General features: G+C 39.3%; 1 protein-coding gene across 4 annotated transcripts in view; it reads left to right on the forward strand.

Annotated features, from left to right (window-relative positions):
* LOC135712517 (Ig-like and fibronectin type-III domain-containing protein 1) overlaps positions 1-22,509 on the forward strand; it is a 573,983-nt gene that overhangs the window by 540,118 nt on the left and 11,356 nt on the right. For all 4 annotated transcript variants that reach the window (XM_065235464.1, XM_065235462.1, XM_065235466.1 and 1 more), the window contains 2 exons: positions 12,960-13,094; positions 18,217-19,053. In XM_065235464.1, coding sequence (XP_065091536.1) covers positions 12,960-13,094; positions 18,217-19,053 — 972 coding nt within the window. The remainder of the gene's footprint in view (positions 1-12,959; positions 13,095-18,216; positions 19,054-22,509) is intronic.

A 22,509-nucleotide genomic window follows, 5' to 3' on the forward strand; every position in this document is an offset into this window, starting at 1 on the left:
GAGTTGGCTGTTGGCGATTGCTATTCATGTTGATTTAAGGCAATTTCTGCATAAAATTGCAATTTGACATTCGATCTTTGATGAATTGACTATCGAAGAAGTTCCATTTATTAATGGTTGTCTGAGTTTGAAATCACTTTAGACATCCGGGTGAAATTCCCAACTAGAATGATAATCACGTAAATGAAGATTGAATGTACATAGAAAAGACTGATCTTATAGTTTAGGAAGTGCGCCGTAAGCTACAGGTCGGAAAGGCCGTCAATCTCGCAACTTGGCAAAATAATACGTATCCTCAAAATTTATATTCTAGTTCAGTAAATTTCATGTAATTTATTAAGATTGTTTTTTGTCATGAATCTTAGTATATTAAATGAAGTTTATTGTACTTTTGATTTATAGTAACATGGTCACGACGCATATTAGTCTAGTCGCACAGAAGTATTGAGTGAAAACCCAAAATTTGATAACTTAAAATAAATATAACTCAAAAACGAAACAAAACACGTTGCTGATTATTTGATATGTTGTGTAAAAAAGCCTAAATGTTCAATGAAAATATAAAACATATTGCGCCCTCTGTCTACAAACCATGAAAACAATAAAAAACAAATAAAATCAATGTATTTCAATACAAAATCTCAATGTTTGTAATATGCCGTACGCCGGTGGCGGCCACGTCCTTGCAATCAAGTGGAAGTAGGAAAGGAATATTAGATTGACCTTTGCTGTATTAGAGACCGAGTATACCTCTACGTCTCCGCAAAGGTTACAGGAGGGATATTTTGTTAGTAGGTTGGGTTCGTTGGACCAGGCTTACCCTTGAGAAGTGATGCGATCGTAGTATTGATATAATGCATTGATTTCCGAAATCAACACGAAAGAAACATTTGATGGCTGGAAGGCAACTCTATCAACTCAGTACTGTAAAGCGGCCTGGGATAAAACCCACAATCTTCTGCTCAGTAAGTAAAAACGGTTGGACTAGACAACCAAGTCCCATACATTACATAATCAAACCATTGTGGATGTCCATTGCATGTCATTGCATGGAGCTATTTAAATGAAACGATGTCTGGAAGGGTCACTCATGATTTAAGATCAGAATCGAATTATTAGGTAGCAAATATTGCACATCTTTTATGCGACCTCGACAGAACTCTATTGCATTTATAATCGTTTGTTTTTCTTCTTCACATTTGGTCGAACCACCGCAAACATGCACCGTTCTTCCGCATCACAACCCTCGACACAACCTAACTAGCGCTCTAATCATATAGAGGTCATTCAGCGAAGATTTGTTCGTTGGCTACTCTGGAGTGATCCTTTAAACCTCCCGCGTTGAGAATTTCGCTGTAATTTGATGACCCTTCAATTACTAAGCTTTCGCTGTAGCGTCTCTAAGACTGCCTTCATCGCTAATCTTCTTCGATCGGCCATTAATTGCGGCTCACTCCTACAACAGATGAATGTCAATATCCGACGAGTAAATTGACGCTCCTATTATTTACTCAACATTCCGGCTTCACGCACAAACTATGGTGTTAATTAACTTTTAACTATTATTTTTCCTTGATTTTGTTTTCCATGCTGAGAACCAATGCTACCGACGCCAGGGAGGCAGCTCCCACAGCTGGACCCTACCTATCAATCCATCAACTCATATTATAAAAGAAAGCCGATTTAAAACATGATTCTATAATGTGGAGGAGCTTCTGCAACCAAATTTCAATACGCTTTATCTCGTATTAGGAATAAATCCTATTCACACTGAAACTCTATAATGTGAAGGAGTTCGAGATTAAAGCCATAATTTTTTGCTCGATAATCAAAATCGGTTACCACTAGCGCACCGAGCTCCCTATATCACAAACAAATTACGAATTTCCGTTCAACTAGCTGTTACTATATTTCGGTCCCGACGACAAGAACTGCTCTTGAGGTTTCTGATCAACACGTCTTAAACAGACGATCTTCAGTAAGCAAAAGCTAACCGAGCTTCTCAGCTAATTTGTTAAAACTTTATTTGGTAGATATTGAATTAAATTTAAACAAATAACTGGAAAGGATCTCATCCGACTGATCTGTAATAAGCCGCCCTTCATGTCTAATAAGCTTAAAAATAAATACATTTGAAAAGAAAGTTAACTTTATCGCGTCTTGATTTCTATATAAAGAAAATGCTGAACTGAGATTTCGAAACTTCAGGCGCAAAACCCAACACCCTTCATCGACTCGTTGTCAAATTTGAAATTTAGCATAGCATAGCATAGCATATGTGATTGTACAAATCGGGGGTGGCTATATAATGGTCAACTAATCCGTTTTGCAGAAAATATCGTGTATGAACGCAGAAAAAAAACACTTCCCGAGCAGAGTTGGATATCAAAATACTATCAAAATGATATCTAATTTTGTTTTTGAAATCATGTTGACAACATATTTTAATATGCTATTTTTTTAATTTCGGTTGAATCCACATTTTTATATTATTTTGATTTTTTTTTTAAAATATAATTAAACACAAAATTTGAAATTAAAAAAAAAACAAGCATCCACATTTATCACTGTAATCTACATTTATTTTTATTTATTTTTTTCTTACTGTCCCCAAGTACCATTAGAAGTTTTATCGAAGGTTTAAAGTATTCTACAAGCCTAAATCATGGGCTACAGAACCTCAATAAAACCAAAATTGCTACTTGGGTTTTCTTTATGAACATCACAAAGACAATTATGATTTTTACAGTGTTGTTTTACAACGTTTATTGATATTAATTTAACTGCGAATTGAATTTACAAATCGATATAAAATTTATTTCTTCCTGTTCGTCTGTAATGCTTATACTAATACATTGTCGAATATTGTATTTTACCTTTGGTAGGCTAAGTCAGTTCTTAGCACATATTTAAACATGTTGTCATAAATCTCATTAGCTATCAGTTCTCTCACAACAAAATAAATATCGTCATTCATGTCTGTTAAAATATGTTCGATGCGAAGGAATTTATCATTCATAATAATATAAAAGTCATCGTAGACTTATTTTTTACATGATTCGTGTGTCCTATTCCTATATTGAATATAATTCCACTAGAATTAGTCATGGAACCGAAACTCTAAATTTAAAAACTTCACATCGTCTATTTCTATGCTATTGGATTTAATAAATTTCAATCGTTCGTCATATTATAACTTTTGTTATTTGTCTATAATGACATAAGCGATTCATTAAGTACTTTCTTGTAATTTGTACCACTGGATGATTATTTCCAGTTCTGTACTTTATATGGCACCATTCGCGCTTTATTGACAACAATTTTTGATGTTGAATCTTGATATCAACCAGCAGATTTCTAAACATTTAGATTACTAAATTTGATATCATGATATCAAAATAATAACTAATTTAGTTTGTTTTATTTTTTTGTTTTCCTACCAGAGTTATAATAAAATAATGATTACTTATTTTGTGTATTATTAACGAAATTACTAATACATGGATTTTTTTATCAAGAAAACATTATTTGTTATCTTTTTAATATCCTTCATATACCATTTAGATCTCATTTTAGTTATGATTACTGTTAACTCGACCACACGGTAGGCAAAATATTTTATCACGAAAGCGTATATCAAAATATTAAATTTAGTTTTCATTTTGTTTTCATTCTCTGCTCGGGTTGGAATTGGGGGAGGGAGGGAATGTTAAGCCAACATCTACTTAAAAAGTTTCAGGGAACCCATACCACCTTTATAGATGTCAGAGGAAGAGAAGAGTTGTGTTAGTGGGAGGGTGAATGATAAATAAACTCTAGTCGTCAATATAGAGCATTTGATAAATCAGCATGAGCATGATTGACCGCCGCGGAAGCTACTCTGTTTTTGTCAGATCAGCTGTAATTACACAAAGAACCAATAGACGATGTTTGGGACTAGTATTCATCCTCAATGTGTAAAAACTGATGATCTCAAATTAGGCAATACCAGCGCCAGCCGCGCCCGATTGTAGGTCAAGGAAGGATAGGGTAGGAATGTGTTGACGTAATACCCGCTATGTAGGAAGTCGAGCACTTCCACGAGAAATCACTGAGATTTTGGATAAAAGGGTTGAGCTTGCAGCAGGATGGATTTTGGCTAACGATAAACTGAATTGATATCCTAACAATCCTCTAACGAGAAGGAGCTTGGGATTAAACCCACGGTCTTCTGCTCAGTATGCAAAAACGTCTGTCTCAAGGTAAACGAGCTCCTTATAATGCAAAAGCGATTAACGAGTCTTGAATGTAGAGGGGCCTGAGGTTAAACTCATGATGTTCTACTCAGTAAGCAAAAGCTGTCGCTCTAAGGCCACCGAGCCTTTCATATCACGTGTACATTCACTTGCATGAGCATGATCAATTGCAATCATACAGATGATGGCTGATCAATTGCAATCATACAGACAACCAATGGATGCCCGGGACTCGCTGTCGTCCTCATTGTGCAAACAACTGGTGATCCCAAACTTTACAATAGGTAATACCGGCTGCGTCTGAATACAGGTCCAACAGGGATATGGTAGGAATGTGTTGATGTAACACTGATTTTATTGGATGCCTCGCTCTGCACTTTTACGAGAATTCAGTAGGATGTTAGGACAAAATTAGTGAACCAAAAGGTGCAAATCTAGACACTACAAGAATAACTTTGATTGCGGCTTCTATTGTTATAAAAAAGTCAAAGCCTTCTTCATTATATGCGCCTCCCGCACAATCAATCAACCTCACTGCACAATAGATAAAGAAAACTGCGTGCGGATGGGAGGAGAAACTTAAAAACACGTCTGCACTGATCGACTCTGGTTCCAATCATTCGAGAACAAAATGTATGCGAAAAACTAATATTAAAAAAAAAATCAAACGCGAGACATGACCGCTCTGCTCAGCTGCTCACTCAGTCTAAAAAATGAATGGTCAAAGTTAGAGAGAAAGTATCTAAAAAATCAATATGAAACACGATTTCTGGATGAAGCAATCAATAATTAACCATAAAAAATATGCAAACCGTTCGATTTTTTACCCATTCCGTTCTTCTTTGGCTTTATGACGTCCCCACTGGGACTTAACGCCGGCTATCAACTTAATTTTTTTTTTTTCCTTTGATTTGTTTTCCTTTGGTTTCTTTTTTCCGTCGATCTTGTTTTCCGTGCTGAGCACCAATACTACCGACGTGCCAGGAAGGCAGCTCCCACACCTGGACCCTACTTATCGACCCATCAAACTCATGAACCGGGGACCAACGGCTTTACTTCCCTTCCGAAGGAAGGCGTGATCAGAGATGTTATGCCTCAGAACATCCCGGCGGCGCCGACTGGGATTGAACCCAGGCCTGCTGGGATGAGAAGTGGCTATCAACTTAATGTTCTTTGAACCAGGAATCGAACCCAGCTGCCTTTAGCTTTATAGCAGTGCCTTTACCGACTGAGCTAAGGGAGGCGGTTTGTTTTGTCAACATTAACTTTTCAGGCTTGTTGCCAAAATTGAACGGATAAGCGTGATTGCCTCTCACCCCAAACGGTCTGGGTTCAATCCCAGTCGGCGCCGCCGGGATTTACTGAGGCATAACATCTCTGATCACGCCGCGAAGGGAAGTAAAGCCGTTGGTCCCCGGTCCATGAGTAGATGTATTGGTCGATAGTTAAGGTCCAGGTGTGGGAGTTGCCTTCCTGACGTCGGTAGCATTGGTACTCGGTACGGAAAACAAATCGACGGAAAACAAATCAAGGACATCAATTTTACAAATTTATTCAAAAGCCTTCATGCGGTGAAACATAACAAATTCAGTACACCTTTAATACCAATCTGACACAGAATCTTACATTTCCGGGTTCAATAATCTATATTCGAATATTGTGTGGTAAGCACAGCCCTAAGTACAATGATACTCTATGTCCAACGTAGTCTAAACATTTTCCAACCCAAAAAAAAACTCCATAAATAGATCTCCCCACTAGTGTGATGTCAATGGTTCGTTATCCAAAATCAACAAGCTCAAACAATAGATTAAAGCACCATAATCTTCATCGCATTTCTGTTGATTAAGGTAAATTTACGTCTTGGGAATACTTTATGTTTATTTGATCGTAATATGTGACCACTGACTTTCCAGTGAGTGCCGACGAATATTAATCAATTTCCATTAGACAATTATCTCCCACGGTGCATTTTATTATCCTTGATCATCCATCAGGAGATCCAGTCGCCATATCCCACCTAATTAAGCGAATAATTTATTCCCAGAAACAGTAATCCGAAGGACTAGAATCCGGTCAAAGGAATAAAAACTGCCACGGTAGTTCTATCTTCAAAACGGTCTTCCATGATATGTTACCCGAGCAAGAACCAATAACTAACCGATGTCATATGAATATCTTATTTTGGTTTGCTTTTGGTATAAAACCTTGTTGTGATATTATACAGTTATGAACATATTTTGAAAAATATAAAATAAATACCAACATACAACAATACCAAAACAGGATTGTGTGTGTGAGATAAACAATTCTTGTTTTCTCTGTGCTAATTCGTGATTTTTTAACGTTTTTCATAAAATTGTTACACCCGAACGACCCATCGAGTACTTTTCACATCACCCTATCGCATCCCGCTGGAGTACCGCACCTACATACCGTTTAATCAGCCAAATTCATCGATTTACCATCTCAACGTACACTACGTGTGATCCGCCATAGTAACAATGGAAACTGTGTGTTTCTCTTGTGCCAGAAGTCTCGCCAAAGCTGATGAAATTATGTGCAATGGATTTTGCAAGTCGTCGTTCCATCAGAAATGCGTTCATCAGACCCCGGCTACTCGTGATAACATTGCAGCTTGTTCCCAACTATGTTGGATGTGCAAAGCTTGCACCAAAATGATGGCGAACGCTTCCTTTCGACAAGCAATTGCGTCCACCAATACTGCAATGCATGTTTTGGTTGAAGATCAAAACAAGGTATTGAATGAACTGAGGAACGAGATCGCTCAAAACACTACCATAATCAACACAATTCTCGAACAATCAGCAACGCGTAACGAACAAACCCAGCCAACACCGATAACTTCTGGCAACGACACACGACAACAAACAGAGTCTACTGGGACGAAACAAATAGAACCCGGGGTTACCATCCCACTTGCAACAGCTAAAAAGCAAAAGAAGTTTTGGCTGTACTTGTCCGCTTTCGACCCTTCAGCATCAGCAACTCAAATCGAAAAGCTCGTCAATGATAATCTCGACACTGATGATGACCCTGAAGTAACTAAGTTAGTTCCCAAAGGCAAAAATCTTAACGAACTTACTTTTGTTTCCTTCAAAGTCGGAATTGGTTTGCAGCTGCAGGAACAAGCCCTCTTTGGATCGACGTGGCAACAAGGAATAGTATTTCGTCCATTCGATTCCAAGCAATCATCGTCGGATCGGCCTATTTTTCGCTTCGGACCCACAACACAGTAGTTCAGTGGGCGCCCTAGATATCGGTGCAGCCTCACAGATGATCAGCTGTTCAACTGATATGGCAATAACCACAACAACACAGTCCCGAAACACAACCACTCCTTTACATCCAGACTCCACTGATAGACAGCAGTAATTCACTAACAATATACATTGAACGTCCACGCTGTACTACTAGAATGTACGTGGGTTACGCACCAATACAAACCAAGTACTGCTAGCACTATCCCAATCTGACAACGATGTGATAGCTTTCACCGAAACCTGGCTCGGTGTTGATATTTCAAATTCTGAATTTTCACACAACTATGCAATCTATCGCTGTGATCGCAACCACAACAAGCCAATTCCGACGAGGTGGTGGTGTTTTGGTCGGCGTCCGTAATGCATTGAACAGTGCCGCTGTTTCGATTGCTGGTACCGAGTGTCTGGAGCAAATAATCGTTCGGATCAAGCTGTCTACATTTGAACTCTTCATCTGTTGTATTTATCTCCCTCCCAACAGCGACAATGCATTGTATGAACAGTGCTGTTCATGTGTTCAAAGACTGATGGATCAAGCGGGTGATCGTGGTTTGGTTGTTGTTGTTGGTGCCTACAATCTACCCTTCTTGAATTGGGACCATGATGATGAATTGCGATGTTTGCTACCTACAAATACGTCTTCTGTGGTTGAATCGTTCATCGCTAATGGTCTGCATCAGTTGAATCATTATGGGTAATGCGAATGGAAGGATACTAGATTTGGTTTTCTCTACTGATATCAATGTACTCGAGCTTGTGGAGCCCCCTTCACCGCTACTGCGTGTTGATGAACACCATAAACCATTGGTGCTTGTGATTGAAACTGCAAGCGAATGTGAAATTTCCCGAGCAACTGATCCGTTAGATTTTGACTTCAAGCGATGTGATTTTGCAGTTTTGATCTCAATGATTTCGGACGTCGGATGGGTGAATCTTCTAATTGGTTGCAGTGTCGACGAAGCGGTATCGATATTCTACGACAAGCTTTATGGAATCATCAGCGAAGTTGTGCCTCTAAAACAACGGATCGACACCCACAGGAAGAAACAGCCATGGTGGAACAATGAACTGCAACGGCTGCGAAATCGTCTACGCAGGGCAAGGAAGCGTTACTTTCGGTCTAGGAATGAACAGCATAAGGCTGAGCTGCGTGACTTAGAGAGCGAATATAACTCTTTGCATGTACAATTCTTTCGCTGCTACATTCATCGACCTGAAGCAAGTTTGAAACAGGACCCCCAAAAATTCTGACAATATGTGAAAACCCGTAAGCAATCCAACAGAATGCCTCGACATCTTCGTTACCAAGGTGAGGCACCTGAATCTCCATCAGAATCTGCAAATCTGTTCTCGGCGTTCTTTCGAAGTGTGCAAAGTAATAACCGACCACCTTTGACTGAATCGTACTTGAGCAATTTGCCGCACTACGACTTGAACGTGACCGTCTACAACTTCTCTCGGCAAGATGTTTTTGCTAAGCTGGTTTCTATCGACACTTCGAAAGGAGCAGGTCCAGATCGTCTGTCACCTTTCTTCATCAATCGGTGTGCGGAGTTAATCGCTTTGCCTGTGAGTATACTCTTCAACAGATCTCTTTCGGAGGGCATATTTCCCAACAAATCGAAAACTGCAGCCATCACTCCCATTCATAACAGTGGTAATGTTAATGACGTCGAAAATTATCGTGCAATTTCGATTTTGAGTTGCTTTCCTAAAGTCTTGGAGAGTCTTGTCCATGATTGTTTGTATCGTAACGTTCAACATGTGATATCAGAGAGTCAGCATGGATTTGTCAGGAAGCGGTCAACAACAACCAACCTGATGAGCTACGTTTCTTCTCTTGTGGACAGCCCTGAAAAGCAACAACAGGTCGATGCAGTTTATGTCGACTTTTCTAAAGCATTTGACAAAGTGCCGCATGCACTGGCAGTGGAAAAACTCAAACGCATGGGATTCCCTCAGTGGCTTACTCAATGGATTGAATCGTACTTGTCTGAGCGTTGGGCTTTTGTACGCCTCGGTGGAACCTCATCTGAAACGTTCTCAATTACTTCCGGGGTTCCCCAAGGAAGTCATTTGGGACCCATTACTTTTCGTGCTGTTTGTTAACGATCTGTGCGGACTCATCAGATCCCCGAGGTACATGTTCGCTGATGACTTGAAATTCTTCCGCCTGATAACCTCCATGGTCGATTGTTGCGCTCTTCAGATGGATATCGACTCGCTTCTTGAATGGTGCTCATTAAACGGAATGGAAGTGAATATTCGTAAATGAAACATCATCTCGTTCAACCGATCTAGGACAACTGCCATTTTCGATTATAAGATGAACGCTTCAAGTGTCAACCGTGTGTCATCAATCAAGGATCTTGGACTTATACTGGACAGTAAGCTGAAATTCACCGAGCACATTGCAACAAACACCGCCAAAGCAAATGCGATACTTGGGTTCATCAAGCGCAACACGCAGCAATTTGAGGATGTATACTGTTTAAAAACATTGTATTGTTCGCTAGTGCGTAGCATACTCGAATATGGCGTTCTAGTATGGGCACCGTATCACGTCACGCTTTGCTATCGCATTGAAAAGATTCAACGTAACTTTGTCCGCTACGCTCTACGACTGTTACCATGGAACGATCCGGTTGTTCTTCCGCCGTACGAGGATCGCTGTGCTTTAATTCGTCTTTCAACATTGGCTGATAGAAGGATTCTTCTGCAACGGCTGTCCATATTCGACATTCTGGACAACAATGTAGATTGTGCTGAACTTCTAGGGAAAATCCAGTTCAATGCACCGGCTAGGCAGACGCGACAAAATGACCTTCTCCGTATTCCTTAGCATCGTACAGTATACGGTCAAAACAATCCACTGGATGTTTGCTGCCATCGTTTCAACGAATCGCGTGAAGATTATGATTTTAATATTTCGAAAACCATGTTTAAAAATAGGATTAGTTCTTTAACTAGACATTAATAATTCTGTCTGTGCGTTTTTATTATACAAAGACAAGTAAATAAAAAAAATAAAAAAACATCTCGATACCTTAAATTGGTATGGATGAGCCTGACATAAGAGGTAGAATACCAAAAAATAATACAAAAAAAATGTTCCCACAATACCATTCCAATACCAAATAATGCAAATGCAATACCAAAACAATACCACGCAGGTATTCTTTTGGTATCCAGATATCAATTTTTGTTATGTACAAAGTATTTTGCATTTTTTTTTTGTACTATTCTTTGGTATTTTACCTCTCATGCTGATCAACACCAAATTTTGGTATCAGGACAGAATTAAGAATTCGTTAGTTATTTTCTCCTGCTCAGGAAAAGTTATTGGATTGGCATTAGAAAATCTTTTAAATAACAAATTATGCTATTCTGGCACAAGAAAATAGCCTCGATCGAATAGTCAGTTATTATAATAACTACATTATTTATTAGTTTGTTGTTCGTAGAACATTATCTTTGGTATTTTACCTCGTAGCTCATCAACACCATATTTATGTTGACAGTTGTGCTATTTACATACCTGTATTTGTAATTCATAAGTTATTTTCTCCTGCTCGGGTAACGGAAGAAAAAGACTTGTTCCTCAGGACGCTGGAAAAAATAGCAAAGGGAAACTGTTTATACCTGTTCGCTGCCAGGAAACGTATTTTTTTTTCACCTTTCATCACAAAAGTTGCTCTTTATATCAAAGCACACGAAACACGTCGTCCGTGGACTCGTGGGTGTACATTGTGTAACGATTAAAATGCACATGCACACAGGAAGCTAACAGCACTAAGCAGTACCCCACTGCAGTCATTGCATTGTAGTAGTTTTCCTTTTCTCTCAAACGGCGGAACAATGATTAAAGGGTACACACCCGGTCTCTGGAACCGGTGTAGATTGTACATCAGCAGCAGCAGCAGTACCAGTTAGTGCCGCACAAGAAGAAAAAATGGTTCGGTCGGATTGTAGAAAGGAAAATGCCGTACAAAAGAACGCTAATTACTGCTTTGCTTCAGCTTTTCCTCTGGACGTAATTTGCAGATCGTTTGAAGACGAAACCAGCACTAGTATGGTGGGGAGTACGTTTGTGTTAGAAAAACGGTCGGTCACTGGGAGGGAGGGCCGTTCGGTGGTAGGAGAGCAACCTCTTGTTATAACGATCTCAAACAGCTGCCGGCACAATACACCACAGTGCTGAGTGAGGAGAGATGGACGAGAGAGACAACCTGAGTGGGTACTTGAGTGAATTGTACATAAAACTCTGCAACATCTCACTTCTGGATGTCGATGAAATGTACAGCATCGGAAAAAAAAGTGTCCTTCTACCCACAATGCCACAATATGGCTAGTGTGTACATCGTGCTTTAGTATATTTTCTTTAAATGTCGCTGTTTTCCTTTTTTGACACTGCCTAGACTTAACCACTTCAAATGGATGTCAAATCATCGTTTTGCAAGAAGAAGACTTCTTTTTAATTTGTTGTTGTTACTTTAACACTCTGGGGTCATTCGTGACATGTCCGCGGATGAGGTTGGAACTCGTGACTTTAATGTTAACCACTACACCGAGGCCGTTCCTAAGTATTTGAATAAGAATATTTCACATTCATGAAATTTGATAACATAAGCAAGTTGATCATCAAAATCCATCATCCTCCAAAGACTCCTAATGAAGGTTTTTAAATTTTTCAAAATCTAAGCTAAAACATTTTTAAAAAACCATGATTTAGGGTTTTTTCAGATCCGAGATTCAACAAATTTTGAAAATTTGGCTTTCTTCTCCATGGCTTTAACTGATACTTAATATAATGTTCACTACCACAATTGGGTTATTTAGCGGTATTGAGGTAAATACATATTCGTTATCTGCATTAAAAATGGAACCGAAATTCAAAATTTCACCAATTTTGGTACACTGAAAAAATCATCATCTTAGCGCCCCTTGGTGGGACTTATTTAGGGGGCGAGCTGTCAATAAATAGATTTAGTGCCAACGATCAAAAATTTAACCCAATTGTTAATTGAGCACTCTCTAAGCCGGTGTCAATTCTGCATTCGATTATAAGGACTTCTTTTCATGAAGAACAGGCAGCAGTCTGATTGTGCATTTATTTATTGAAAATCTTTGTGACAAAAAGAAACCTAATTTTCCCAAACTCCCCATCCCCTGTCGTTCAAGTAAAACAATAGTGGCTCGAACAACTTTAACAATTATCTGCAAAATTAGCTTAACTCAATTCACTGCCATTGTCGCAGGATGGTCGAGTGGAAACTGGAAACAAACAAACCTCCCTTCAGAATCTCGTGTGCTATGGTTTCCACAACCGGCAGGAGTTAATTTCAAACCAACTTTTCCCATTCGCTTCCTGCTCTGCTGTCCTTGCTCACATGAATTGCTCTGATGATGCTATCATTTTTTTTTCATCCTTTACTTTCAGCGCCCAAGGGCAGGAGTCCGCTCGGTGGCGACGTCTGGGTACTGCTAATTAAGGATGCCCGCCAAAATGATACCGATGTTTACGTGTGCGAAGTGAATAGCGATCCGGTCGTGCGGAGTTTTCATCCCCTGAGAGGTAATTATTACAATTTCTGTCTGACGATACACTGAGACGATACACAAGTGCACTTTGTACCCGACCACGAAACCTTACGACGACGACGAACATACTTAAGGAAAATCCTAAGGAAAATATAGAACCTTGTCGTAGTAGGAGTTGAACTTTTGCAATCGCTGAACAAAGAGAGAAAAAACTGTACCCTAATGGAAAACTGGAACGACTAGAGTCATACCTAAACTACACTTTCGAACAAGGATGCAAACAGAAACTTTGCTTCTACATGTTTTCCAGCGCGCCGCAAACTGCCAATCTTTCAGTGTACGTTTTCCTTCTTCCAACGAAAAACTGGTACAATTCCCAGACTCGCAGCGAATCCGCCATGCTTTTGAACTTTGTTCAAATTTTCCTACGCGTACCGTCAAGTGAAGCAAGTTTGAGGAAGACTTACCGTTGAACTTTTAATATGCTAGTGCTTTATTTTAGCGTGGATCTGTTCAAAACCATGTGTTCTAATCTGGTAACTGGGGTTGCATCCACTCACTTCGATATAGAACATGTTTTTTTCGAAATTATGAAATTATTAGGTTTTATGATGATATTTTGCACATGGGGAAAAAAATCGTTTCGAAATTCATGAACCACAAGTCAAGAGAAAAAAATTCGTTTACGAAAATACACCATGAATACAAATCATGAAATCGTAAACATTGTTTCGCAAAATAAACAAAAGCAACAAAATTCACAGAATCGTGAACTCTGTTCTGAAAATCATGAGTTCCCAACAAACATGGAATGCTTAATAAGAGCTTATTTAGTCAAAACTAAGCTTCTTCATCTAAGAAATGGCTTATTCAGCTGTTGATCAACTCAAATTGTTTGTTGGGTTGTGCTTAATATCGTGAACCTGTTCCATGAACCATGGCGTGTAAATGTCAACATTAAAATCATTTTCAATATTTTAAATGGAGCGAGGAAGTGGCAGGTAAACAACGGAAGGCTTGATGCAGATTCACCCCAAACACTCTTTCAGTTCAACAAATCAACATCACCCTCTACTTACATCGGAGCGGCGGGAGTAAGTACATCATATGCGTTCGGCAAGGGGGAAGAAAGTAATCCGCTTTACATATCAAATAATGAATTTCTATAAAATTTGCTTCAAAATTTCGATGTTTTAAGGTAGATTCGAGTCGTACGTAATGAATAATAACAAGCACCTGCCGATATTATCCGATTTCATACACTATTCATCAATAATGTTGGATGTGGTAGAATTATCGAGCATTATGCTGATGTTGTTTTTAGTGTGTTTTGTGATGTGAACTGTCACATTCTTGAGCACCTACTTGTGTGATTGTTGCATGTTCAAACTCTGGAAGAATTGATGGCCAAACGTGACCAAACCCAAGACCAAACGATAGGTGCCATCGATGCTGATCTTCATTGGATACCTGCGATTGGGGAAGTCTGTTGGGGTAGCGATGGAAATATGCGTTCCCGCTCTTCCTATAATGTGTGTAATGCGCTATACTATCACCTCAAAATTTCAAGAGCACTGCTGCCACCAAACATACAACAATGAAACTGGAACTTCACATTTGATGCAGCAAACAGGAAGTTCCAATTTCATGAGCGATGTCACAACTGTGTCCAAAATTTGGGCTCTAGAGCACTTGAAGTGATAAGGCATCTCCGCCTTCATCAGGCAATTTGTGGACTCTTCAAGGAATCACCATAAATGATTTTTGAACAACCTAAAGGCGAATCAGCTTTTATAATCAAATCTTTTGATGCTCTTTTCTTGCAAATCGAAACTCACCTTGCCAAATCATCAACAACTTTCTCTCCTATCCGATAGTGGAATTGGTGCAGTTTGCAAGATAAGGTCATTGCAAGTTTGCTGATCCACGCTTTAGTATTGTTGGTGGATAAATCTGTTCGTTAATTTATTGTTCAAAAATCATTTATGGTGATTCCTTGAAGAGTCCACAAATTGCCTGATGAAGACTGTGATGCCTTATCACTTCAAGTGCTCTAGAGCCCAAATTTTGGACACAGTTGTGACATCGCTCATGAAATAGGAACTTCCTGTTTGCTGCATCAAATGTGAAGTTCCACTTTCATTGTTGTATGTTTGGTGGCAGCTGTGCTCTTGAAATTTTGAGGTGATAGTATAGCGTATTACACACATTATAGGAAGTGCGGGAACGCATATTTAATGAATAAATTTGGGACTTTCGATCCCCCCGGCGTTCGGAGCTCCTTTTTTTCGAGGTTAACGGCCAGTTTGCGAAAATCACAATTCAATCGGTGTAAATATTTACATTATTTGACAAATCTCACGTAATCATGACAGCAGTAGGTCCAACAATCAATACGAAACTAACGATTTTAAATTGGCTCACTACTTGACTAGCCTATTGGTCCCAAACAAATCGATTAACGTATCCCATTCTAGTCAAAATTCTAGTACTACATAATGTTTGTTTTGATTCGTTATGAAAGTTTGACAGATAAAATGAGGGGTTAGTGGATTTTCCTATGTTTCGAGGGGTGAATCGATTAGCTTGGGACCGAAGGTAGTACCAGAGCTGAGCCAAAAAGTTGAGCACGTTTCTTCGGGACCTACTAGTCTTAGAGTTACCTCTATGGTAGGTCTCTTTTCTTCATTCAAATTGTTTTCAATAATCAAACGTCATGATTACCTGTGTTTTGTCAAATAAGGTAAATATTTCCATTGCTTGCACCAAAGAATTATGGGTTTCATGGATCACGAAATCCTGATATTTTGTAGTGTTTTCTATTATATTCTGCACCGTAACGTAACGAATGAACTCAGTGTTTATCGGATGATTTTTGACAGTTCAGTGGTACTGTTTACAACAGGGGTCTGGTTGGCGGTCATGTTTTTGATGCTATCATCTGCTCTTGTCTGCTCTTGCACCTTTGCTTGTTAGTCGATTCAAGTGGATTTGAGGTTTTAAAGAATATGACATCCTACTATGTTCGTTTGAAAAATATTCCTCTCCAAAAAATCTAAAAAAAAAATAATAATTTTTGTTTTAATTTTTTTTTTCTAAGTCCATGTAAACAAACCACTGCCAGATGTCAAAAAAGTGAGGTTAACCCGACGCGACGGTGCAGCTCCATATAGTCAGACGGGCCGTATATAAATAAGGCCCGTGATCTTGCCTAATGTCAAACGTATAGGATTGATGTGGGGTTGCCAGTCTCCTGGTTTACAAGCACTTAGAATTATTTTTTTTAAAAAATATTTAAAAAATCCAAATTTTAATTTGCATAATGCCAAGGAAATGCGCAGTTAAAGCACAAACGAAGTGACGGATGACTAACTGGCTATATGCTAGTTTTTTTTTTTTTTTTATTTGAGCAAAGTTGATTTTGTGATAAATGATCTGTGACAGTGTGTAAAGAGTGTATAATTTTGTCATCATTATTTATCATTATTTTGCATTTCAGTTTTGAGTACTAGTACAATTGGTGAAAATGCTAGTAAAATCCAGTAGAAGTGTTATCATGTGGTGCACTGAAAAATTCCAATAGCAGGTTCGTCACCAAAGTTTTCGAGCCGCTCCGTCTGTCACTTCGTTTGTGGTACCACTGAAGAGGCGTGAACTAAGTTCAAATAACTTTCTTAAGCACGCCATCGTTTATTGCCAATATGGTTGAAAATTTTAAAACTATAACCCTTGGGAAATTTCGAATTATAAATGTGCTAATTAGTTGGCCATTTTCAACCAGCCCGTCAATTTCCGGCAAGCGCTTCCAATAATTTGATATTACGTACACGCAAAATTGAGCATATTTGTAGTTCTGTGTCAAAATATCAGCTCAATTGATCATAACAAAACATAGTTGCAACTTGCCAAAGTTTGTATGAAAATCGGCCTGTTTATTGTGCTAATTTAAAGGCCACTACTGTACATCGTTTTGCTATGGAATTGCTGTATTTATATATATATTTCAACTATTTTAAAAACATGATCAATTTATCGGGATCTGACTGCAGTCCACGACTCGCTGGTAGGTCGCGACCCGTAGGCCCCAGACAGAGTGAAAGCTGGTGACCGAGTGGACAAAATATTTTATTAATATTCCTTTTGCTGATTAGCTCGGTTACCAGCTTTCACTCTATCAGGGACCTTAGAATGAGAAACGCTGTTTAACAGTGTTGGAACTTCTCTGCAAAACTGCTGGATAATTGCCCCTACCTCGGGCTGTCATTATGCCAAGAGGCTTAGGCTTAGAAACTGGGAAATACATAACGCTTGGATATCGGTAACGCCTCTTCCTACTTCAGTACGTAGCAATTGTTAAATTTTGCAAGCTACACACATTTCCCTAAACGAATCCAACAGATCTTTTCAAAACTTCAGTAAAAATATTGCATTCAGATTTTGTCATGCTTAACAATATTTTATCATCGACGTGTCCAACTTCCCCCCGGCCAACAGTTCACAGAGACGAACGAGTTGTCTCGCCGTTCACCGTGTGGTTGACGAGCAATTCGTGAACGGTAAAAGTTTTACTTTTGCTCCGGTGAGTTTTTGTACACATCCTTAACATGGATTTATCCCTCCATACCCTCAACTATGGAAGTATAAGGATGTATGCTTTCAATGCTCAAAGGATGGTATCCATAAATATTCAAACATGCTATGCATATTTGAAGCATTAAGAGGAAATTACTCAAAGATGTATTGTTTACATGACATCACATCGCATTCTCCAAAAAGCTGTAACATACTTACCAATTTATTTACAATTCTGATGCATACGATCTCATCTTTTAGTTCTGCTAACAGCAAGGCAAAAATCCTGGTAAGTATACAACTTTAAATTGAAACGAAGCGGAACGTGTTTCCCCACTAGACACGAAACAACTACCGGAAGACACAACAATGAACCGCTGTTTACATTTAAGTTCGGAGTTCGTTCCAATATGAAGCGTCTTTTACTCGCAGATTTTCTCGCATAACAGACGCCCACCTCCCGACCGTGCCCACATTAACGATAGACTCTGACTCTGACGAGAAAGTTTCGTGATTAAAATCTCTCCCCCCGATAGCGTGTCAACTAACCTTTCCCACCTGCACTTTCTACCTTTAATTTACAGTCAAAAAAGCAAGGAAAGCAAATACCACCGACGCCACAACAGGAGCAGTGTCAACTACTTCTCGTTCCAACGCGGAGGAAACTTCAGACGAGGACGAGGACGACGACGACGACGATGGAGAGATCACACCCGACGGAGTGCCAACCATTACACATGACTTCACCGGGTGCTGCCAAGCCAACAATGTCAGTGAAGCGTGCATGGGGTTCTGTGTGCTGCACAACATTTTGGACGGAGCCACCGGAGTGGAACCGGAACAGTGCGAGAAAGACTTCCCCAACATAGTGAGGTGCATGGCTGACGGTCGGAACCACGTGCCATGCTGCTTGGAAAAGGGCATTCCGGATCTGTGCCAAGACATGTGCCGAGGTGAATACACCCCCTTTACGGATCTCCTTAAATCGCGTGTATCCTGTGTGCAGCATACGCTCCCAGGTCTGCAGTGCATTCTGGATAACATCCAAAAACTCCCCTCCGAACCGCAATCCGTGTCCGTTGAAGCCGTCACCGAGCGTTCGCTTCAGGTCAGTTGGTCTCCACCGGAACAGCACGCCAAAACGGTCAAGTACTACCGGATCAATGCAACCAAGTTGCACTCGTTCGACCAGGACTTCCTGGCCAACGCAACCAAAGATAGTTTGATAAGCATGCAAGTGTCGGCCGATCAAAGCTCGGCCATCATTAGCAACCTTGAGCCATTCACCATGTACACCGTGACGGTTGCTGCCCACAATGATTTCGGATCCAGCCTGCCGAGCATACGGATTCGGGCCTTAACGTTGGAGAATGGCGTGATTAACAAGGAAACCAGCGTCGCCGTGGTTCCCGTCTTGCCAGGTAAGTGAGCACCATTTAAAAGTATCGAAGTAACTTATAATCAACTATAGGTTTAGCATAAAATCATCACAAAAAACAATTCAAAATCCATCTTAAAACATTAATCAAAAACAGAAATATCATTTGCATCGGTAACTAAGGGATGCTTTATTAGGTGCGATATTATTCGGGAAAGTGAGAAGAATTGATATGCTCATTATCAACTTCTTACTCACTCTTTCACTCCTCACTTACTTATCCTATGTATTTGCACTTTCCATTCCAATATCAAACGATCCAACCGAAAAATATGAAAAAGAAGAAGACAAGAGTCACAGATAAACTATCGCAGTAGCCCCTTCATTTATGCGGTGGGTGGTATTTCTCGACTGTTATTTAACCGATTGAGCTGATTTTCTGCAGATGACTAGTTTATGGTGGACACTAATCACAAACACTCCAAATACGATGCCTCCGCAGAACGTGTAACGGCAAGTTTGCAATGGCATTACTTTGCCATTTCTTGATGAATTTCTAAAATTGTGCTACTTCTAGAATTCCTAGGTTCTCTAGATTATTTTGAATGTAAAAATTTAAAAAAATAGGGTTGTCTACTTTATTCAAAAGCGAAAAGAGTCGTTACACTTTTTTTTAAAGGAGTGTTTATGGGTTTTGCAAGTGGCCTAAGATCCATAAATTAATGGGCTCAAATGTTCATAATTAGCCATAATATAGTCATGGTTCCTATATATGGATCCTGGAGACAACGGAACGGTCCTCCGGAAGATTCGGAACATCCGTAAAATTGGTCAATCCACGAAACTGATCCTAGAATTCCGAGGTTTTTTTGAAAACATTAAGAACTGTGATACCTGGTCAACCCATGTAGACCATTTTTAAGGATGTTCCAGCTCTTCCGGAGGACGTTCCCATGGCCTTCTGGGTACATGTTTATATCATGACCCCTAATTAATTTATATATCACAGTTCCAAGTGTTTTCAAAAAAAAACCGTGGATGTCTATGATCAGTTTCATAGATTGAACACTTTTCCGGATGTTCCGGATCTTCCGAAGGACGGTTCGATGGCCATCCTGGTCCATGTTTATGTTATGAACCCAAATTCTTTCTTATATCACAGTTCCTAATGTTTTAGAAAAAACTGCGGAGTTCTAGGATCAGGTTTATGGATAGACCACTTTTACGGATGTTCCAGATCTTTCGAGGACGGTTTCGTTATCTCCAGGTTCCAGGTATTCTGGTTAATTAAGAACATTTGTGCCCATTAATCTAAATTATGGATCTTAAGTCACTTGCAAAACCCATAAACGCAATTTAAAAAAAAAAACGTGTAACGACTCTTTTCGCTTTTGAAAAAAGGAAACGACCCTATTTTCAACCTTTCTGCAATTAAAATAATCTACCGAGCCTAGGAATTCTAGAGGTACCACAATTTTTTAAATTCATCAAGAAATGGCTAAGTTATGTCATTAAAAACTTGCTGTTAGACGTTTTTCGGAGGCTTCAAAGTCGGCGTAAAGTATTTTACCCACCGTATTCGGAGTGTTAAGAATCAGCGTTGAAGGATAGCCGAGAAATAGGTAGCCCTAGGAAATAATTGCATCAAAACATGCATTTTGACAGCTCTTTCGTTATGGTTTTACACGAATTGATTATAGACAGATCGATTATTGCCACATTGGCCACTTCAGAACAACCAAGATGCCATCGGAAGAAACACAAATATCATTCGACAACTATTTTCATCGGTTTGCAGGAATAAACTATCGATAGTCTCGCAATGGAAAAATATTCTATGTGCACCTATTTTAATAACATGAAAGCTCATGATAGGTATGTTCATCTCGTGATAGTTATCTAATTGTCACATAACGGTGTTATGTACCAGCTCTGATGCGGAGTCCCGAACGTGGGAGGATAAAGATTTCATGATCCAAGAGTAGGAGATTCCGAACTCGAAACATTGAGATCTCAGACTAAGAAAATGCTTAACATTCCATAATCTCAAAATCATACGAGTCGATCAAGAATGTTCGAGGTATAGGACTTAATTCGGCATTTCGGATTGAGTTATACTTAACAATCCCCGACTTAGAAAAAACTATCAAGATCCCAGGATGTTTACAATATAAAAGATCCATGACTTGGCGACACTATCACCGAAGACCGTCACGTATGTATGTATTTTAGTTTGTTCTCAAGATAAGAGCTATTGATGTTGTGCTTATGTGAATTCTATAAATAGCAAGCAACGATGTCCTAGTAATAACATTTCTGAACAGAAATGGTTTAATTTACACCAAGTTGAAGAATTAGAATGAAAACGCGCATGTCATATGATAGTTATTTGATAATTTTGTTTTTGGTCGAATGTTGTACTACCGTTTCTGTAGTGTAGGAGAGACGACGGTAGAGCATGAGAGTATAAATTCAAACAGACTTTTGCGAACGATAACGAAGCGAGTGTAGTAAAAACCGTTAACCGTTTCAACCCCTGTCCTGGATCCTGAAAACGCGCAAGATGGAAGCAGAAATTAACCCACGTTTCAAGTTTTTTTCGAGGTTATAAGGTGTTATTTTGTAAATTATTTTTCCTATCACACTTTGCAATTTCAAGAGCACAAATCTTAAGATTTAGAAATGTGAAAATTTCAGACATTGCTTGTTTCTCCGCAGCAAACAACAAGTGGTAGTTTCAGCTACGTACATTCACAAAACGGTTAATATTTTAACCTGATAAATTGCGAATTTAATGCGACAAAGGATGGCATAATCCTCACTCAAACGATTTTTTTCGCTCTCAAGGGCTCCCAATATCACGCGTGATATTGAAATAACATATCAGGTATGATGTTGATTTTACAAGTTCATTCGATATTGCAAGACACATGTTAATTTGTAGCTACGAGTTGACTAAACACACAAAAGGTTCCGTTGCACATCGTTTTCTTAACTAGAAAGAGAAAGCGTAGAATGCTATCTCTCTTTATTCTTCACAGACGGCAGATACAAAGTTACTGCTGCCAGCAATGATGGAAGCTTCGGTTCGTGTTCGGGTGTACAGCAAAAATCATGAAGCTCAAACTCACCACAATTTGGTGAGAATTGTAGCTGGTGAGTTTTGTTAGCCCGATATCAGAGCTACCGTATCACGGCTTGTAATATCATCCACTGTTGTTTGCTTGCTGATTATTGTTTACGATAATCAAATAATAATCTTTTGATATCTTCCCACCACTGCCTTAAAGTTTTCTTCAAGTCTGCAAGACCATGACTACCTATCGACCCATCAACTCATGAACTGGGAATCAACGGCTGAATGAAACAAGGCGTGAGCAGAGACTTTATGCCTCAGAAAATCACGGCTGTGCCGACTGGGATTGAACCCAGACCCAAAGGCAATTAAGCTTACCCCTACACCACCGGCGCCGCTTACACATTGTTGAGATATTGTTAG

Source organism: Ochlerotatus camptorhynchus, unplaced genomic scaffold (assembly GCF_037179485.1).
Source record: "Ochlerotatus camptorhynchus isolate MF236.1 unplaced genomic scaffold, CSIRO-AGI_Acam_v1.1 ptg000491l, whole genome shotgun sequence".
Lineage (NCBI taxonomy): Eukaryota > Metazoa > Arthropoda > Insecta > Diptera > Culicidae > Ochlerotatus > Ochlerotatus camptorhynchus.